Consider the following 21,821-nt stretch of genomic DNA (forward strand, 5'->3'; position numbering starts at 1 on the left):
GACATGGAGGAGTTGTTTCAGATTAGGTAATCCTGTTAAATTCAGAAGGTTCCCCAGAAGAACGTGAACTATGAGAAGTAACTAGCAATCCCAAAGCCTGGATGAAACGCTCCAGACGAAAGAGTAGCAAGTGCGTATTCCTGAAGGGAAGGATGAGCTTGTGTCCCTAGACCTTTCTGTGCCAGAGGAAAGTGTTGTTATGCTGATGCAGAATCACCGTGTGTGATTGTTAAGAGCATGAAATGTGGCTGCTGCCAAGGAGCTGAGCTTTCAGTTAAGAAAAAAATCAAAAACTACGTGTGACAATTGTCTGAACAGCACAGGTGTAAATTCTAGTAATTTAGGGGAGAGGAACATGGGTGAGAGATGGTGACAGCTTGCTTAGGTGTTGTCCACCGCAGTGGAAGGCAGGTAGAGATTCGTTTTGGAAGTAGGGCTGACAGCACTGCTAATAAGTTAAGTATTGGAAGTGGCAAGGAAGAGAAAATCAGGTTTTATTCCTGTGTTTGATCAGTTAGTGGAAGAAGGGACTGCAGAAGGGGGCAGCGTCTGGGATGGAGAGAGGTGAGGTTTCCATTTGTGTTTTCGCTCATTCTCCATACCTTTGTGTGTTCTTGTGCTACTACCAGAGAGCTCGTTCCTGACCCAACAGGCCCCCGACCTCCAGTTGAACTTCCCTGTGAGGAGTGAGATTTCAAAGCTATTTTTCATTATGAAAATCGATGGTGGAAGGTCTCTGTGCCTTGCTGAGACATGCACAGAGTGTGGACGAGACACCAGGTCTGTCTGACAGCACTTATCATGGCCTTCCCACCACGGGACATTTCAGAGGTACATAGACACTGAACCCGGTGTGACATTTCTTTCACATGGCCAAAATTAAAAATTCAAGTGCTATGGTCTTTGGTCTAATTTAAACAAATTAGAAAACTTTATTTACAGAAACCACATGTATTGATTGCCTGTATTTTTCTGCAGTCAAATGCTTTACCACTTAACTAGAACTAAGTGGGTTTTTTTCCTGTTATGTATTTTATTTTAAGTCACCCCAACTCATATCTTTCCTTTTTTTCTTTTTGTTTTTCAAGATAGGACTTTTTGTGTAGTCCTGGCTGTCCTGGAACTCACTCTGTAGGCCAGGCTGCCTCAAACTCAGAGATCCTCCTGCCTCTGCCTCCCGAGTGCTGCGATGAAAGCCATGCACCACCACTGCCCTGAAACTTTATACTTTTATTGAATCCTTTTTTTTCCCCTGATTTCTTCAGATAGTTGTCTACTGGTATTTATCATTCTTTCTTAGCTTTAAAATTTAAGCAATTCACCAAAGTCAGAAAACTATTTGGAAGTAGAAACAGAAGCCAGGACTGTCCTCTGAGATGTGTGCTTTAAAAATAAGATTTATTTTATTTTCAGTTATGTACATATGTGTTTGTGTGTGGGTGCCCTTGGATGTCAGAAGAGGGTGTTAGGGCCAATAGATTCAGGTGCAGCTGCTATGGTGACAAAAAAGTAACAGCCAGGGCTGTTACACAGAGAAACTCTGTCTCAAAAATCAGAAAAAAGGTTAGGACTGGAGTGATGTCGTGGTGGTTAAGAGCATGCGGAGCTATTACAGAGAATCTGAGTTCAATTTCCAGCCCCCACATCAGGCAGCTCACAACTGCCTCTAACACTAGCTCCAGAGGATTCCAAACTTTTCTGGACTCTGTAGGTACCTGCACTCATGTGAACACACCCCACCACTCACACACACACACACACACACACACACACACACACACACACACACCAATACACATAATTAGAAAATAATGGCACTTCATCCAGGTCTGCTTCTGTTCTTGTCAGCCATCAGTGGACTGACAACTGAAATCTTAGAAATGGAAGACATTGACTTTTTAAAGTTAAGTGTTCTCTATACAGACTCCAGAATTAATAGCTAAAATGAAGTAATAATGGCTCAAAGCCAGTTATTGTTTATCTTTTTTTTTTTTTTTTTTGGTGCAGAGGATCAAACCCAGAACCTTAGGCATGCTTCTCAAGTGCTCTGCCATTGAGCTATGTTTTATCCCTGAATTGAAGTGTGTGCTGCAGTAGCTGTGTTGCACAGTGCACGTGGAGGCCAGAGGATGACACCAGTGCCCTCCACACTCATACTCCACCTTTATTTTGAGACGGGGTCACTCACTGAACCTGGAGCTCCCCAGTTGGATAGGTTGTCTGGTCAGTAAGCTCCAGGGAGCTGGTCCCCCACCCAGGGCCAAGTTCACAGATTGTGCTTAGCTGGCGCGTGGTGCCGAGGATCTGAATCAGGTCCTTATGCTTGCACCACAAGCATATTACCACCAGATGAGTCGCCTCTGCAGCCCAAGCATCCTAAAAAGTAATCACTAACATACTAATAAATGTTTAATTATACTTTAAATGAGCAAATTGTACAAAATGTAAATTATATCCCAAGAAAGCTGGGTTTTTTTTTCTTTTAGAAAACAAATCCCTACCATATTTATTGTGATCTATAGTTTGCAGTGTCCTTACTGCGAAAATGAAGAAAATCTGCCTTTCTTCAGGGCTCCTAAGTGGTATCTTTCATGTTCTGGGCAAAATTAATAATACTAGCCTGTAAAAAATAAATATAAGGACTGAAGTACGATGTTAAAAGTTACTGATATTTAGAACTCCTAAAATATTTTTTTTATCTTTGGTGTATTCTCTTCCCAACTCTCCTACAGTTAGTATCTTCCACATTCCACAGGCGAGGAAACTCGAGTCTCTTTTCCTAGGACCACTGTGGGTGACTAGGTTCACATGTGCCGGTCAGGGTTTGGACCTTGCCTGTTTCTTGTTGCTTTTCTTAGTGAGGGACAGCCACTGCAACCGGTGTTTTTTTAGTGAGGGACAGCCACTGCAACCGGTGTTTTCCAGTCTTAGTGAGGGACAGCCACTGCAGCCGGTGTTTTCCAGTCTTAGTGAGGGACAGCCACTGCAGCCGGTGTTTTCTTAGTGAGGGACAGCCACTGCAGCCGGTGTTTTCTTAGTGAGGGACAGCCACTGCAACCGGTGTTTTCCAGTTTCTGACCTGCCGCCACCTCTGTGCCTGACCATCGGTCTTTGTATCTGCGTCTGCTTTCCTATACACTGTATATATGCTGAAGACATAAATCACTTGGCTCTGCAGTATTAGTATTGGATTAGAACCAAATTCATGTGGCAAAATAGCACACGGTGCAAGCAAGGGCTGTGCTTCTGTGATTCCCGGCGGGGTTGAATTAATTCTTTGGGAGGAGGTGTGAATACACATGTAATAGGAGGCTTTAACACAACTGTGAGGCAAATATTTTGTTATTTCCCTTGTTTTGTTAGGTTTGCTTTGCCATCTGCCACTCTTGCCTTGACTAGCTGAGAGCACGCATTAGCAACAGGGACTTGCAAGTGGCCACAGATCTGTCATTGCAAGATGAAACTGGCTCTGTGTCTCTGCTGTTCTCCTGCTAGGCGTCGTCTGAGGAATTCTGTCTCTGGAGATCATTTCGGGATAATAAACATCTCTCTCTCTCGGTGTCATATGTGTAAGATAGGTGTAGCTTTCCGTTTTTCAGTCTGTTCTAGCTAAAAGAATGCCTTCGTTTTGCTTCATTTTTAAAGTTTATGAATCTGAATGTATCAGAATAAATTGTTCAGCAGTCTGAAGAGGAAGGAAAGAACATGATAAAATTGTGAGGTTTCAATGAAAGTTAATGTTAAAGTCTCAGTACAAGAAAGGATGATGGTCCATTATCTGGAATATTAAGTCAGAGCCGTTGAAACGGCTCAGTGGGTAAAAGCACTTAGCATGCAAGCCTGGCAGCCTGGGTTCAGTCCCTGATCCCAAAGTGGAAGGAAAGAATCGATGTCCAGAGTTATGCTCAGACCTCCACACACTTGTACACCCATGCCCACAGACACACTGGTAATCGAAATTAAACACAATTTTAATTGGCATGTTAAAGCTCGGTGTGATAGCACACACCTTTAGTCCCAGCACTCAGGAGGCAGAGGCAGGCAGATCTCTGAGAGATCAATGCTAACCTGGTCTACATATTGAGTTCCAGAACAACCAGGTCTATGGAGAGAAGACCCTCAAACAAAAAAACAAACAAAATAAATCATTTTTAAAAGCTTACTTTCTTAGGTAGTGTCTAATTAGTAAGGTTTATGACAAAATTTATGAGTATTTTCATTTAAACCCTAAAAGAAAAAAAATGAAGATTAAAAATTAAAAATAATGACCGTTTTTTGATTTATTTTGTGCAGTTGGGGGTGGCACACAGGCCATCCTGCTGCTAGGCAAGCAGTCTATTACTGAGCTGTAGTCCCAATCCCTGTTTTGAATTAAGTTATCTTATGTATAGACGCCAAATAGTTCAAACCCATGAAGCAGTTAATTATGTGCCGAAGTTTTTATTGTCAGCCTGTATCGTTTATTCTCTCCGAAGTGATCTAGACAGGCTTCTCCCCTAACTAGGGTTTCTCAGCCTCAGCACCCTTTGTCTCTCTGCACTAGATGTCAGCACCTCCTCTCTCTTCTCCAACATTGTCAGATGTGCTTTGGGGAAAAGTAAGTCCTGGTTGAGAGCCAGTGTTCTAATACTTTGGAGAACAGGCTGTAAGACATTGGTAAGGTGGGGTGGGGGGGCTCGATTAGTTTATTCTTTATTTTGAATGAAAGAAGTTTTTGAATTAATGTTAATCAGATGGTTTATTAAAGGAGAATGTCTGGCTCAAAGATTTGCCTGCACACACATCAAACAGTAGTAGTGTTCCTAGTCTTATCGGAAGGGCCATTTATCAAGTTATTTTGTAATCATTCTGCAGAGATTTCACAGAAAACAACAAAACAAAAATAAATAAACAGACTTCATTTTCCCCCTTACATTAGATGCTTAGGTTCCTGAGACCATCTAAAAATAAACAGATACTTATTTCAAAAAGGCTTAACGCGAGAGCCATTCTGAATCCACACTTTGGTTTTGCTTCCTTTCTTCATTCTGCCCCCAAATTCAGCATTTATGAAGTAGTCATTAAGATGTCCTAGTTTCTCTGTTGAGGAAGCCTTTTTTTGTTGCCATAAGCTACCTTGAGCACTAATGCTTTCTTTCTATATGATAACTACAGAATTCTCAGTTTCACCCTGTGACTGAAGGTCAGGACAGTGACAGGTGCCTTCAACTATTCTTCCTTCTTTTTCTCACATAGCAGCAGCTGCTGAACCCACAGACCGAAGTCCTCGGCCCACCTCTGCACCAGCCATTGCTCAGAGTCAGGTCACAGAAGGGCCAGGGGCACCTGTTAAAAAAACACAGAAGGAAGCTGCAAAGGTTGAAGTGAAAGGGGAAGAAGAAACACCTGAGCAAGCTGAGCCAGAGCCCACAGAAGCATGGAAGGTATGTCTTAGGTCCCTTACATCAGCTAATGCATCTTTCAGAGCAACTGAATCCTGCAGATTCCCAACAAAGTTGCTTTTTCTCATTGTTTCTAAAAGAAATTGTTTCTTACCAGCATCTTGTATATTTTTATAGAATTTGATTTCCAAAGAATAAATACTGCATAAAGCACATTTATATAGCTATTTAAATCTTCTCTAAAAATTTTAGGATGATTTTTTATTTTCTGTGTATGAATGATGTTTTGCTTGCATTTATGTGTGTGCACCATGTGCATGCCTGGTGCCCTCAGAGGTCAGAAGAGGGCATTGGATCCCTGGAGCTAGAGTTGCAGTGTGAGCTACTATATAGGTACTGAGACTCAAACCCAGGTGCTCTGCAAAAGCAGCCAGTGCTCTTAACTGCTGAGCCGTCTCCAGCCCAGCTCTTCAGACAGCACACAGCTAGCTACAAAGAAGATCTGCGCATAGAGGACCCACAGTCCCTGCACTGAGCTGAAAAATCACCAGTTAGCAGATCTCCCAGAAACCGTAACTGGGTTGATCATTTTTATATGTTCAAGCCTTGAAAATAATGTTTGCACAGTGCTAGCTTAGGTCTGTAAAAGTAGATGCAGGTCTCCCTCGTGAAGGGACTGTGAGGAATGGACTTCATAAGAATGGCATGCACATCCCTCCCTACAGCACGCACCTTTAATCCCAACACTCGGAGGCAGAGGCCAGTGGATCTCTATGAGTACAAGGCCAGCCTGATCTATGCAGTGAGTTCCAGGACAGCCAGGGCTGTTACATAGAGAAACCCTGTCTCAAAAAATAAAATTAGAGAAAGAAAGGAAGGAAGGAAGGAAGGAAGGAAGGAAGGAAGGAAGGAAGGAAGGAAGGAAGGAAGCAAAGAAATTTTCTGTTAAGGCCTTAGGAAAAGTGCCTTCTCTTTTGCATACTGTTAACATCAGACCTGTTCTTTTGGAGCCAGATTAATATCTTATTTAACATAGAATGGTGGGCAGCTGTTTTTTTTTTTTTAACTGTTAAATATGGCAGTCAGGTTCTCTGTCTTTGAGTGAATGAATGGTGGGTATTTGCTTCTTTGTAACCAGCCTGGTGTTCATGATGTTAGTCTTCAGGCTCTGTGTGGCCTTGGGATACCTGTGTGGTTTTTAATGTTGGAATATATCAGCTAGCACTTCTGACTGTGTTGGTGGTTAAAGCTATCAGAGGCTCTTCCTGAATGGTAGAGACGCCCCTGGTCTTCTGATATCTCACTAGTTGTCCTTCTGCCCATAAAACATGCAGGTACTTCAAAAATAGGTTAATTTGACTCTTGGCTCTTTGGCAGAATGAAATGGGCGGTCTATGTTTCCCAGACTAGCCTTGAACCCTTGCACTCATGAGAGCCTTCTGCTTTATTCTCCCTGGTAGCTGGCACTATAATATGTACCCCCGCTCCCTTCCTTTTGGTCTTAATTCTTCTATTTTTTTTTCTTTTTGGTTTTTTTCAAGACAGGGTTTCTTTGTGTAACAGCCCTGGCTGGCCTGGAATTCAGTCTGTAGACCAGGCTGGCCTCAAAGTCACGGAGATCCGCCTGCCTCTGCCTCCCAAGTGCTGAGATTAAAGGTGTGTGCCACCACTTCCCAGCTATTAGCTTTAATTCTTATACTGAAGTAGTGGCTCTCTGTTTTCTGCTGCTAGGTTACTAAGAACCCAGAAGGACGTTATTGTTTAAAAATGGAACTTAAGTTTATGAAATAACTTAAAACTAATATTTGCAGAGTGTATATAATTCTATAAAGACATTATATCTGTTTTAATTTGGACATGGTGGCATATGTCTGTAATTCCAGGCCTTGGGAAATGGAGTTGGAGGCCAGCCCAGGTTACATAGTGAAACTCTGTCCCAAAAACAAACAAACAAACTGAAAACAGACGTTTTCTTTCTTTTATTACTTAAGGTTAATCTCAGACAAATGAACTAACTTGTTCCCTGGGATCTAGAGCAGAATGACCCAATTGTGAATTACTCTGTAGTTAAAGGTGTCATGGTTAGATGTATATATAGGTTTGTTTGGCAGTATTGCAGAGTCTAGTGTTACCTGAGGTTATTTATATTCAACCTAGGGAAAATAGCACAGTGACATTGTTCTCTAGAGCAACGCTGCTTTGTATGAGTTAAGAGAATGTGCCAAAATCACAAGGTGATGAGGTTCTGTGAAAAAATGAGTAATATAACAAAATGATTTAACCGTTAGAAGAGACAATTCGGTTTCTAAATTTGAAATACATGGTGCTTCATGCAGTACTCACTGTGTACTCGTCACAGTCAGGTTTTAAAATAATTACTCCAGTTTCTGGATGTAAGGTGGTTATTTCTAGAGGTATTCCAAAGACACACAGGCATCCCTGGGATAGTATTTTTCTGCTACTACTAAGCATAAATCTTGCCCATCTGCCAAGCACGTGGTTCCAGCTTCCAGAGAGGAGGCTGCAATGTTGGGTGCTGCAGCCGAGGTGGCAGTAGTTGCATGCGTCAGTTACAATTTGTATGCAGTTTACTTCACTGCTGTCTTTATTGATAATCTGAAGAGTAAAATCATCTCCTTAAATGTATTGATTAATTAACAGACTTTTACGTGTACCTGTTTAGTGTCTTACATGTGTTTTAGCTATAAAAACTATTTATTTATATCATGTGTACATACATTTATATCTTTATTTGGAAATCTGTTCCTAAGTATGATTTAAAGTACTTCTAGGGCTGGGAAGATGACTCAGTGGATGAGGTGTTTGCTTAAGTTCAAATCCTCAGAGACCTCGTAAGAAGCCAGAGGCGGGCGCTGGAGAGATGGCACAGTGGTTAAGAGCACCGGCTGCTCTTCCAGAGGATCTGAGTTCAATTCCCAGCACCCACATGACAGCTCATGACTGTCTATAATTCCAGTTCCAGGGCATCTGATACCTTCACACCAGTGCACATAAAAATAAAGTTAAATGAATTATGTAAAAAAGTTCATGTGAATTTAAAAAAAAAAAAAGAAAAAGAAAGAAACCAGAGGCAGTAATACTTGTGTCTGTGATCTCAACACCCTACCGGAGAAGGGAGGCAGAGTCAATATGGTAAGACACACACCTCAGTGGACAAGAGAGACCCTGTCTTAAGCAAGGTAGAAGGTAAAAACTGACGTCCACACTAGTGCTGACACACACACACACACACACACACACACACACACACGCTCTCATTAAAGTACTTCCAGGTCATAAACAAGAACATATGGCTTAGTATGAAGGCTAGATTATTGCTTTAGTGGGTAGTTTTATATATAAATAAGATTTAAAATGCTTTTTCATCATTGGAATGATTAACTCAGTTTTTCTTTTTATAATTTGGCTGTCCATATTACCTCTTCAGCCTTGGCACTATGATGATGAACTAACAGATTGCACTGGGAATAAAACCTTCCCTGCTGTGGTGATCATTTTTCAGTATATTTAACCCCCAGCTTCATGATGCTGTTTAACTATTCATGGAAGCCTGCTAACCTGAAATGTTTCACTATTTTATTTCTTAAATGTAGGTGGAAAAAACCCACATCGAGGTCACAGTACCTACCTCAAATGGTGACCAAACACAGGTTTGTGCCAACAGGCCTTTCCCCTTAGACCCCTCAGTTTTTTAATTCTCCCCCATTCCTCTTTCATTGAAAATAAATAGAAGGTTCAAACAAACTTCAATGAACCAATATTTTGTCTATTTTTTTTTCTGTATTGAATTGTGGCCAAAACAGAAGCCTGCAGAAAAAGCTGAAGATCTGATAAAAATGAGGAAGGTTAGCCATTTTCTGCTTTCCCACAGCTACGCCACCATTTCACCCGTGCTGATGACAGTGTGTTAAAAAGACAGTGGTCCAGCCCTTGATTTTCCTCATCAGGAATTACTTTGGAGAGCCAGAATGTGGAGAACCTTCAAACAGTGTAGTTATGATGTGTATTTACACATTAGAACCTGAGACTGTTGACAGGTTTTATGAAAGTAAGTTTTCAGCAGAGGAGTGTCTTAATAAAATGCAGTCGTGGCGGGCAGACCTATCTTTCATGTTCAGCCACTACCAGAACTTTTCCAGTGCCATCATACTATTCGGCCCATTAGCGTTTTATACACATTTATCACTAGAGCCACCACAGCAGCACCGTCTTGCATTAACAGTATGGGTTTAGCTGCTGTGCACCTACTTCCCAAACCCAAAGTGAGATGAACCAGTTCTTCCCAGATATACTTGTTACCTGATTGGATACAGAACACTGTAGAGATCCAGATATTGCAGTATTCATAAGTATAAAACTCTCCAACAAGCTAAGTTCTTTTTACAGCATTTCTCCACTCCGTGATACATGGTGTTCAGAGCTTTTGAGATATGCATATGGGTAATATTCAAATAGTTCAATTTCAAAAACAAACAGTAAGCCTCTAATTGTTAGAAGCTGTGAAGCCAGGAGCACTGTCTATTTAAATGACATCATCACCGCTTTCCATCGTTTGCAAACGAGTCATCCATTCTTTTCTGGTAACCATGCTCTCTGTGTGTCCGTGCAGTTCTGTGACCATCTCATGTTGGCATATGTTACATCACAGACATTTACTTTTAACTGCTTTTTTTTGTTTGTTTGCCAATTTGCAGTTTGTTCCCCCGCAAGAACAACATTTTAATTTTTTATGCTTCTGTTTTTTCCCCCTTTCATTTTCACAGAAAAAGAGAGAGAGACTAGATGGTGAAAACATTTATATCAGACATAGCAATTTAATGTTGGAGGTTTGTATGAACTTGAAGCTTATTTCAGTTGGTTGCCTGGAACCTTCTGCATTCTTTGCTGATCCCTGCATTCTACGCTGCGTTTGGTTTTGCATGACACTGCATGTGAGATTTCTAGGTTTACAGAGCTTTTGCATGCCGGTAAACATGACAACATGCAATCACCTCTCCTAACTCTTAGTTTCCATCTCTCATACGATCTAGAAAAATATATGATTGGAGCTGCCTCTCCCTCTCACCGTCTGCTGTTTTACCCCCTTTCAGAACGTTCAAACATCAAGTTTCTTTAATTTTCCAAGAATATAAACTCTAAATTTCCCAAGAAACAAATTTGCAGTTTTTTTTTTCTTTTTTCCTGAACTGAGAAGAGTATCAAAAAGAGAGGGAACCTACGTGATCACGATTGGTAAGGGCTTACTCATTGGAGACAACAAAAATTACTAAAGAAAGTTGGAAGGAAAAAGAAATATCAAAGAAAAGAGCCCGGTTTTTGAGGAGTGGTTCCTTTGGCTTAACAGTAAAAGCAAGCTTGTGAGTGGGATTTTTTTTTTAAAAAAAAAAGATGAAAGCACTGAAGCCAGGAAATGTCAGTACTTTCTTTCTCTGTGGCCCCAGAGCTGGTAAGTTGGGAAAGCTGGGATTTGACGTAGGCGTTTTATGATTTTTAACAACAGGTTTCTTCTCAGAAAGAGTAGCGTAGAGGAGTGCTAAGGTCCGTCTCCGATTACGTTCAGCAGAGACCAGATTTTTACCTCAGCTCAGATACTCAGACGTACCTGTTCTGGAGCTGCACGCTGGGTAGGAGATGTAAAGCCAGTTTGGAGATAATTAAGGAAATGGAATCATTCTCTGTGGAGGAAAGGGAGACCGGTATAATTCGTCCGTCAGGAAAACTCGTGTATAGCAGTGGAAGACTATATAATATAACAACTCAAGGCAGAACCAGAAGAAATGAGTATGAACTCTTCTCTCACAGGGATTAACTTCCCTCTGAAGGAAATAACCACCATGGTCTCTGCTTGCAGGAAGCTCACAGTGTGGGGATCTGAGTGGGGCGGAGGAAAGACAGCAAAGAACAATGCAGAGCTACAGTCAGTTAAGGGGACTGTAGGAGGTAAGACTGTGCTGTGCTACAGGCGGTCTACTCTAAAGCAGGCACCGTCTCTACGGAGGGAGCCTTTGAAGGCATTGCGGGTGTGTGCTGGTGTAGCCAGTGAGATAGCATTTAATTACGACCTGAAGAAAAACCGTGTATTAAATATCTCCAATCTGAAAGTTTGAAGAAACTTTAAAAAACTAGATCTCTGGTTAGGCGTGGTAGGACACCTTTAATCCCCACACCTGAGGGGCTGAGACAGGAAGATCAGGGAATCAAGGTCATTCTCAGCTCTCTCTATATTATAAGGCCAGTCTGGGCTAAATGAGACCTGGTCTCAAAACCAAAACAAAACAAAAAACCAACAAAAAAACAGCCTGGGCATATATGAAAATAGATTTCTCATTACTAATATGGCGTGTAAAGATTATTTAATATAATTTTATTTTTTTATATTTTTTGATAACTATATTTTGAATATCTGCTATGTAAGGTACTTATAAGGTACTTTAATACAAATAATAAAAATTCTGGATGTCCTTTATTAATTGCATATTAAATGATGGACACAATGCCAAGTGCTCTGTGTATATTTGTCTCATATAATCCCAGACTCTTATTACAAACTTGAAAAATGGCTGTCTCTGTCTTAGCCCATATCTGAGGCCGGAACTGTTGCCTTTGGGATTAGGAAGGACAAGGCGTGTCCAGCGATCCCCTCTTCTCATGTCCTCACTCTCAGTACCCACATCCCTGGACCTGCTGCACCAATCATATATTTGTCATTCATTCCACGAGGTGTGTGGTGGCTTCTGAGACTCACAAAACTCCTGTGTTATGCTGTTTTTCTTCTGGAGAGCCCTGGGAGGGGATTTCTGAATAAGTGTGTGTTTGGAATTTAAAACTACTAACTGCCTTTTGAGAACATTTTACATCTAACGAAGTGTTTGGTTTTATTGCTGCTAAAATCATAAGATGACAGCCCTCAAAAATTACCTAACCTGAACATAACCTGACGTAATTTGACCCTCGTTCCTTAATTATTGTAAAAAGTGCCCCCAAGAAAGTTCTCTCAAGTTATCTATCCATCTGACGGGTTTTTTTTTTTTTTTTTAAGCCTCCCTTCCCGCCTTCTCTTATCACACCTGCACTAATGCTTTGTTCTGGCACAAATAAGGTCGAGTTCATTTTTAGATCTACCGCCTCCTCCTCCAGCTCCCAGAGAGAACCTGTAGCAAATGTCTATGACAAATTCTATTTGGAACAGGTCCCTTTGAGATCTTAATTTTATTCTGTGCCCCCACAGGTTTTCAACAAAGCCAGCTAAGAAGGATGGAGAAAGCTCCCTCAGAAGTTATCAGTTTTATTGAAAAATTTATTTTTCTCGGGATCCAAACCAATCAAAAGCTAGGCAAGAAGAGTTACAAATCAGCGGGCTCAGCTCAGGCTGGCTCAGAATTGTGCTTGTCACAGCATCTGTTAGTTGGTTTTGTTTTGCTTTGTTTGTGCTTTTAATCATCATAAATGTGTTATGTTGTTCTGGGCCAAAACAGATTTCCTATCAGTCAGGAGCTGGGTCACACTCTCACAAGCCTGATGGGTGTCGGTTGCTCAGCCCAAGACTGAGTCCTGAGCTCCTCCATGCTGTTTTCTTCAGCTCGTAAGATACCCTCCTCTCTGTCAGCTCTAACACAGACGTTTCCCGGGGAAGTTCATGTTCCAAAGATACGCTTTTTCTTAGTAAGCAAGAGATGCTCCTTGTGGGGAGCTACAGTTACTATTGGGTTAGTCTTCTCTTTGTGCTCAAAGCACACACACACACACACACACACACACACACACACACACACACACACACACGGGTCAGGTCAGTCTTGCAAACAAAGAGAGAAAAGAGACTGGTTCATGAGCTTCTGAAGGAGCAGCTGCTCCAGAGTCCAGATGTCACGGGAGTTCCTGGGTTACTGTTGTTTTCTCCTTGATAGTGGTTTGGAGAATGTTTTAGTTAGGATCTTTTTTGCCTGAAGAGGGAAAAAAGCAAACTTGTAAACACAAGTTGATCAAAAAAAAAGTTATATTTTATTTTGTTTTATTTTTTTCCAAAATGAAATTATTTCCCACAGTGCCAAAAATAGATGAATCCCAAAGTTCACACAGCATGAGGGGAGATTATTTAGCATCGTGCTTTTCTTAGATACAGCGCTTCCCTGATGGGAAATGAACACAAGATTGTTTTATAGCTTCAGGCCCCAGATATTGTGACCCGAAACTCAAACTTTTGAGGTTTTCTTTTTGTGTGTGTCTGTGTGTAAGTAAATGTGTATTGTTAGACAAAGAGCATTTGAGTCTTTGTTTTCAAGTTAAATTTATCAGACTCCTTTTCATCTGATGTCCTTTGTAAAAAAAAAAAAATATTACGTATCTCTTTCTAACAAGAAAAATCTGAATATGTCTTAGCCTATGCTTTATTAGCCTTGGTTTTGACCATCTCTCCCTAGTATGTTACCTTAAAGAGCTTTTCATGTACCTCTAGTGTATTATTTTAAATTATCAAGGAGAAAGATGAGACGCTATTGATGGTCATTAGAAACCCTTTTGTGGGTGGTGTTGACGATCAAACCCAGGGCATTCTAGCAGTGAGCCACTCTCCCCAGCCCCAGTAAGTTCCTATTTTGAATTGTATTAAGAGAAGTGAAACTGGGGAAACATAAAATTTTTATATTGTAGGGAAAATGTGAAAAAGAAAAAATATATTTAATTGTAAAGTGTGAGGACCGAAGCTCAGTGCCTAGAACCCATGCACAAGTGCTGGGCATGGGGTTGCATACTTGTAATCCCAGAGCCGGGGAGTGGGCGCAGGAACATCCCTGGCCCCCGAGGGCCTGCCAGCCTCGCCCCTGATAAGCTCCAGGCCAATGAGAGACCCAGCCTCAAGAGAGGTGGACAGTGTTTGTACTTGAGGTTCACCTCTGACCTGCACTTACACATGCACAAGTTCAAAAATCTCCAAAGTCACTTTTTTAAGAGGTAGTAACAATTGATTTTGGAGGCTGGAACTAGGAATTTTAGTAATAAATTCTTGAATTAGAAAAGTCTTAGTAATAGAGAAGCAAAGTACTGCAGTGGACAGAGAGGGACTCTGCAGTGTTGCGGCTTGCCACGGACAGCAGCTGGTGGAAGCTGAGGTCATTTGTCATGTCCATCATTCATCAGTTTTCCTGTTGCTATCTCCATCCTGCCTGAGCTGAGCCTAAGTTAGTTCTTATCAAGCTGAAACTAACTGAATCATGGGGTTACCTTTCCAGGATGAGGAGGTGGAGATCTGATTTTGCATCCTTTATTATGGAAGAGGAGTTACACAATCAAGGAGCATGCTCTTTGTGGGCAGTTTAACCTCCAAGAGCTGTGGGACTGTGATGCTTCACTGCTGCCAAGTACAGCACTTGGTTTTAAAAAAGAGAGCAAAAGAAGAAAAGAGGCAAACAATGTTGTGTATTTATGGCCCTAATGCAACATGGGCCAGTACCATCTGCCCTGAATGTGGTGTTTCCTACCAGTGCCCAGTTTCTGATAGGTTGACCATGGTGTGTGTTTTGTCCCAAATTGTTTTCCGTCTTTGTTCTTCCGACTGTAGGATTTAGACAAGAGTCAAGAAGAAATCAAGAAGCATCACGCCAGCATCAGTGAGCTGAAAAAGAACTTTATGGAATCGGTACCCGAACCACGGCCTAGCGAGTGGGACAAGCGCTTATCCACACACTCACCCTTCCGAACTCTTAACATCAATGGGCAAGTCCCTACTGGAGATGGAGTAAGTACTTTGACCACATGACTGTGAGGCTGAAGGCAATAAATATGTTAGTTATGTGTGTTAATACTCTGTATCTGGAAGCTTAGAGCTGGAATTGGCTTTGGTGCCCTAGCAGCTCGCTGCGCTGTGAAACATTAGTAACAACACTCCTGATAATTTACATAGCTCAGTTCAGTTGTGGGAGTCCTTTAGAGTTACTAGTGGATGTCTGGGCCCTGAGAACTGCTTGAAGCTGCCTGCTTCTGGCAAGTTTGTGTTTATAAATTGACTTTATGCCAGTAAAACTTTGTTTATATTCAAAATGTGCCTTCCAGGACCAGTTAGCTAAACTTAGTAAGGTCACAATTGGAAGGGAGTATATTTTTTTTAAAAAAACTTTATTTGAACATTTGTACAACTTAGAAATGTCTGGAATGATTGCTCACAGTTATATTAGAAACAAGGAGGCCCTGAAGCCAGAGAATGTAGAACACTCAATTTCAGAAAAACAACTGATGATTTGTCTTGCATAACACCAGACCTTCAACCAGCTGTTTTACGAGACAGTTACCATCAGAAGAGGCCAGAGGTCCCTTTCAGAGTCTGTTCTCTATTATTATTTTTTTTTCCTGCTTTGGAATCCCTACCTCAGAATAAATAAATCTGTTTAAAGGTGGTATCTTGTAGAACTTACATCTGAAAGGTCTTCATCTCTAGCCAGTATGTCATTTGTATAAGCAGTGACCATAACTTCATGACTTTTAATATATCTTTTAATTATATGCTCGCTTTGCACCCCCCAACAATAGTAGTTCTAGATGAGAAAGTCAAACTAGTATCCCCATTAAAAACCTGAGATTTAGCAGGCCTGCCCCTGTGACCCACTCCTTGTGAGGTTGAGGCAGAAGGAGTGCCTGAGTTTAGGATTTTGAGGTAGACCTGGATAACATAGTAAGACTCTTTCCCAAAACAAAACACAAATTGGTTTAATTTTTTTCAGGCTTCTTGGTATCCTATCCAGTTAAATTATTTATTACTTAGTTTCTGTAGCTGCAGACAGGGCTAAAAATTCTTCCAAGATAACCTTTTGTGTTTTTCAAATTTAGATTAAAATTAGCTCACAGTTTCACAGGTGGGTGGGAGGACTCCTCAGTAACAGGCAGCTGCATGTGGCGGGATACAGCTGCGCCCATGCGTTGTCCTCTCAGACCCTGTTCCCAGGCATACGTGCCCATTAGTTTTGTGTTCCAAGTCTATAGTATGCACTTTAAACTGGGAAAATAGCCCCTCCTGGGTCAAACCATCACTCCGAAAAGCAGATAAGTCATTTTGATGTGTCCTCAGAAATAAGACTCATCATAAAGGTCCAAGGATAGTTGTGATTTGATTTGACTGAGAGGGTCTGGCCAGTCAAAGCTTCATGAAATGCTCTCAACAAGCTGTTTGTCTTGTTGGGTCTGCTTATAGAATGGTGTTAAATGCCCTTGCTGACTTTGGTGTCTGCATGCGAGTGGCTTGTTGCTATCTCGTCTTTCACCCCCTACACACACACACACACACACACCCCTGCATATTTTTCTAGTTCTGTTTTGAACTCTGAAAGTAGCTTGAAAAAGTAACTTGATAATGGCTCAAATATGATTGGGTCCATTTGTATTGGTCTCCATTTTCAGAAAATAGCTTATGTCTTTACATAGAAACTCTTTAGAAATCATCCTAAGGCCAATTTGGGGATGGTGGTGCCATTCTGTAAACTTTAAAGAAATGACTTCTTATAAAGTCAAATTGATCCCTGAGAGGGACTCAGATAATTTTAGCTTAATACACGTATGAATATTCCCTCTGAATGAACAATGGGATAAATGACTGTACTGTCTTAATCTTTTGTACTGGGACAATTCTACTGTTGGGCATATCTTTCTGCGGTCATGCCAGCATTTCTGTTCTCTGGGGACACCTCTCCTACCTTTGGCAGCACCGTTGTTGCATGGCAAGGCAACTGAACCTCATATAATTTGTGTGTGACCAGGTGAAGAGAACGTCTGCCCTCCCCTCGGGAAGAAAGGTTGGTGGGCCCGAGGTAAAGCTGCTGCCGTGGCTGCGCTGCTCCCTAGACCCTGCCCTGGCCATGGCTCTAAGCAGAGAACCCAGAACTCAGCAGCAGTGGCTGAACAGTGTTTTTCTTTTGCTACACTAGTAAATCCACACCCTCAGCCTTTGGCCTAACACGTCACACTTCCACTGCTGCAGCATCTGCAGTTTTCAATTTGCTTGTTTCGGCGCATGGCTGGTTGAAAAAGCTGCATGAAGATGTTAATATGTACTCAGAGAGAAAATGAATTTAATTATACCCTATTCTTTTTATGTTGTCTTTCTTCTCCCACCTTATTTTCGTTTAAAAATCATTATGATTTTGCATCCTTCCTTTTTCTTTTATTCTTTTTGCTGACCAGTCCCCTAGCTACTTTCTCCCTGATACATATCACTTAGGGGTGTGCAAAGAACCAGTATTCAACTTCCAAACTGACCAGAGAAGGCTGGCTCAACTAAGAGAACTCAGAGCCAAGTTCTTCCTTTCATAGATACCATCTGCCTTGACTACAGATAGCAGAATACAGAGATGCAGGGGGAGAAAAGTCTCAGTTGGCCAATTGGGGGTGGATCTTTCCTTGAAAGTTATCAGAAGTATTGACTAAGTGTATAATCCTTCATGATAATCATTACTATTTGAGTCTGTGCATTTGTTGAGCTCTTGTGGGAATGCATTTTCCTTTCTTTTCTTGTTCTTTTTTGCCCCACCCCGTCCCCACCCCAGGGTAGACCCTGGAGGCACATTATAAATCTTTATACATTTTGTTCTTATTTTACAGTCTTTACTACTTCTGTTTCCCTGAGCAAAATCTAATTCTCATACTGAGCTATTGGCATTTAAAGACTTTTTGAAGAGATATGAAAATTGTTCTTTATGTTCTATCATTCTATTCGTTAGTAAAAGTAACTTTACTCATGGCAAGAAGAATATTTCACTCTTGACCTTGCCTGATCCAGTAATTATTTGCAGCACTAAAGCAATTTAAAGCAACCTGGAATCCATAAGTGAAAAAACAAAGCAAAACGAAATGTGTGAGTAACCTCAGATGAGGGGATAAGTGATAGAATGAAGGGAAGTCAGTGACCATTTGAGCTTTTGAGGCTTCCATGCCAATTTATTCAAAACATTAAATTTTAATTTAGTTGCATAGTTAAGCCTGCTGGGTTATAGAATTTGCTAGGTAAATTGCCAATGTAAAGAGAAGCTAAATTCAAGAGCACCCAGAGATCTTTCCACACCTTTGCACATCCCCAAGTGTCACTTTTAAACGTTTTCCATCTGTCATTTTGTTCATCTTTCTCTGTCTTTCTTGATCTTCTACCGTGAAAGCAGACACAGGAGCGTGCTCTGTTAGTACAGGGTGAAGATAGAACTAAAAGGCCAGAGAGATCCACTGAAAGAAACTTGCCCCAGCAAGAAAATGAAGAGATTGCTCCCAAGGTTTCTATTCCAATCCCCGAGGAACACAAGGCTGTCAGAAAGTGCCACCTTTCCTCTCTTGCTTTCCCGTCTCCTCGTGCTCCTTTCCTGATGTCTTTTCTCCTGGTCCTAGCGCTGGCTGTTTGGTGGCTGATCTTTCTGTGATTGGAAAACAGGGTGCTCCTCTGACATGTCAAGACTAAAACCATTGAACTCTTGTCTATGGCTTGAACTGTGTAATTGCCTATATCATGCCTCTGGTCTTGATCATTCACTGTTACAGGGACCTTTTGCGGTCATGTTTCCTGTCAATAATAAAATGCAAAACTTTGCAGAGCACACTTTGTGAGAAAAAAGGAGTAGCAATGGATTGTCCAAGCCAGAGTTCCTGCCCCAAAGTCAATACACTTAGGCAAATCAGACTGAGGTGCACGGCAGGTGGTACTCACCGACAAGCTACCCTGCATGCTCTTCCTGTTGACCATTGCTGTGACCTCCTTTCCACTGTTTCACAGAGGCTGGGAAACCCTAAAAACATTGGATGAACTATTTTCCCAGTCTTATATAGCCATTTATGTGGCATGGGCTCCGTAGTTTTAAGAAGAAATTCAACTTCCCAACCTTTCAAAAGCCTTAAAATGGTAGTTTGAATCCAAGAATCCATAACCACTCCTTTTCTTAGAGTATTGTATCCGTGCATACAAAGGCCTTTTCTGGAAGGGGCTGTGACACCTGCAGCCTTTTTGTCAGTGTTTATGAGCTGCACAGGAGACAACTGTATCCTACCTGGTGTACAGAAGAATCACACAGAGGTTAAATGCTGTCTTTTCATATGTAGAGTTGATTTAGTTTAGGGAAATGGTGCTGGTGTCCCTTGGCTTCCAGCCAGGGCTGAAAATTTCAGACTACCTACCTTTTAAAGTCCTGGAGTACAGATTAACTCAAGATCTGTATGTAAACACACTTTTCTCTAAATTAAAATACTATTATTTCCTTATGGCTTAAGTAATTATTGTTAGGAGCTATGTTTAGCTGTTATAATAAGCTTAAAAGATACGTTAATTCCTTATACTTCAGACATGTTCTCATACATGTGTTGAAATCAATTGTTTCTAATCAATCACCTTGATAGCTACGCTTCTGTTGTGACATGCGTGCAGTTTGCATGTTGATTATGAGGCTTCCCTGAAGTAACGGTGAGCACGCCCTCCTCAGAGCACCGCTTGGAAGCCTAAACTGGCGGGCTTTCACCTTACCATTAACCTCGCATGATGTCGCTTGCTTTCTGTGGCGTTTGAACGCCTCAGTCTGGACAAATTGTTAACTTTGCAAACTCCGTTTTGGACTGAGTTGCTAGGGTCGTCGCGTTGAGACTGTTATATTTTGTATTACTTCTTAGTGCTTTTGGTTAGTGAACTATTTCTAAAGATGGCTTTGCCTTTGAAACGATGGAGGGGGCGGGAGGAAGAGAGAGAGAAAAAGCAAAACCAAGGTTTTTGTTGTTCTTCAGTGTTCACTAGTATTGATTGGATGTCTTCACAGACGACGTGATTATCAGATATCTACTGAAAACCACTATTACTGTCATTATTGGAGTTTAAAAAAAAAACTGGAGAAAGAAACAAGGACCAGGCTAGATTTAAACAAAACAAAACAAAATTGAATATATATGGTTTGTGTCACAAGTTGTTATGTCTATTTATAACAGATATTTTGTAAATAAGCATATTTATTGATTCACTCATAAGAAAAGATTGCAAAGCCACCTGAGGTACTGCAAAACTGCTTTGCGGGGAGATCTGATAATCCTAAGTATGAAACAGATGTTAAGATTTCCTTAATGAAATAACAAATGAAACTAGCGTTGGTTATGTTACTGTAAGTCTTTTTTTAGGAATTAAAAGAAAAATAATCTTAAAATTTTATCAGTACTTTTGTAACTTTCAAATTATATTTCCTAAAGTTCCAGTTTTCATCATTGTACACAACTTTTTATTAATTATTGTAAACATCACCCTGAATTTTGTTTCCTTTTATATTGGAATTATTTCAACTCCATTAAAAATTTAGTGTGGGCCAACGGTGCTGTTCTGTGATCTGAAGTATAGCAAGGATCCCTAGAGATCTTTGCTGTCAAAGAAGCCGTTTCTCCCTAGTAAAGCTGCTAAGAGCAGGGTGCCAAGCCCTTATATTGAACAAAACTGACGAACATGGCTCAAAAGATAGATCTGTCATAGTTCTCAGGACACGCGTCCTCTTCCAGCCCTGTGTGATCTCAGGTTAATGCTGCCAGTATTTGTAACATGAGGCTGCAGACAGCATTGCTTCCTTTCCCCCACTTCACTCCGTTCTCAGTACCACAGGCATTCCAATTGCTGGATATCCCTTTACCCTGGACCGGCTTCTTAATGGCAGATCCAGAAGTAATTTGGACTAAGGATATCTATACTGACCTGTGTAAAGTCTGGGGTTTTTGCCTTGTTGTCCTGTGGGTCATTTCAGGAGTGACTTTTAAGGGAGTCACTTAACCATTTGGTGCCCATATTTCCAGCTAGCTCCTTACCTAAATCTACCTCATGAGGACGAACCTCAGCAGGTTTCAGGAAGTGATGCCGGTTCTGTCCTCAGTCTTTGATGTGCTAGGAAGATAAAATTCAAGGAAAAGACAATCACATACGAACCTCTTGAGAGTCTTCTTTCTGGAAGTAAGCAAATATCCATGTTTGTTTCCGTCTGCTTCTGGTTGGTATTTGACCAAGCACTTAAAACTAGTGAAGTTAAAAATGCCGTTCCAAATTTATCCGCCTCTCAATAAATTCAAATGGTATTCTTCGAGTAGAGCATGCTTGGGAATAAGTCCAGCTTCTGTATTTCAGACCTGTATTTCAGCTGTTTGCTTATGGCTAGCATTTGTAGTATGAAGTATTACAACTTTGTTTACATTGTTAGCAAAAATTTGAAGGGGACTGCCTGTTGATCAAGGGTAAAATCTGGAACTATCCTACTGTCATCGAAGAACTTAGGGCTTCTTAAGTCACTTCTCTGGATAAACCCACGGGGCAGTCTATGCCTTCGAGATCCAGTTGTTTTTAGAGTTTACTACCAAGAAGAATGTATACTTACATTTCGCCCAGTGGCCATTTATTTAGAAAGGACAAAGCCACAATGAACTGCTGCCCCACTGTTGCTCCACAGA

At 41.1% G+C, this 21,821-nt stretch overlaps 1 protein-coding gene across 22 annotated transcripts in view; it reads left to right on the forward strand.

Annotated features, from left to right (window-relative positions):
- Positions 1 to 21,821, forward strand: part of Epb41 (erythrocyte membrane protein band 4.1) — a 156,912-nt gene that overhangs the window by 109,014 nt on the left and 26,077 nt on the right. For 5 of the 22 annotated variants that reach the window (XM_085686691.2, XM_085686690.2, XM_085686689.2 and 2 more), the window contains 5 exons: positions 5,236 to 5,423; positions 8,996 to 9,052; positions 9,206 to 9,247; positions 10,166 to 10,228; positions 14,959 to 15,135. In XM_085686691.2, the coding sequence (XP_085542817.2) occupies positions 5,236 to 5,423; positions 8,996 to 9,052; positions 9,206 to 9,247; positions 10,166 to 10,228; positions 14,959 to 15,135 (527 nt within the window). Of the gene's footprint in view, positions 1 to 5,235; positions 5,424 to 8,995; positions 9,053 to 9,205; positions 9,248 to 10,165; positions 10,229 to 14,958; positions 15,136 to 17,143; positions 17,195 to 17,567; positions 17,898 to 18,538; positions 20,706 to 21,821 lie in introns of those variants that run through there. The other 17 variants (XM_087904542.1, XM_085686692.2, XM_048434185.3 and 14 more) reach the window with 14 other exon arrangements.

Source organism: Myodes glareolus, chromosome 3 (assembly GCF_982192425.1).
Source record: "Myodes glareolus chromosome 3, mMyoGla1.1, whole genome shotgun sequence".
Classification (NCBI taxonomy): Eukaryota; Metazoa; Chordata; class Mammalia; order Rodentia; family Cricetidae; genus Myodes; species Myodes glareolus.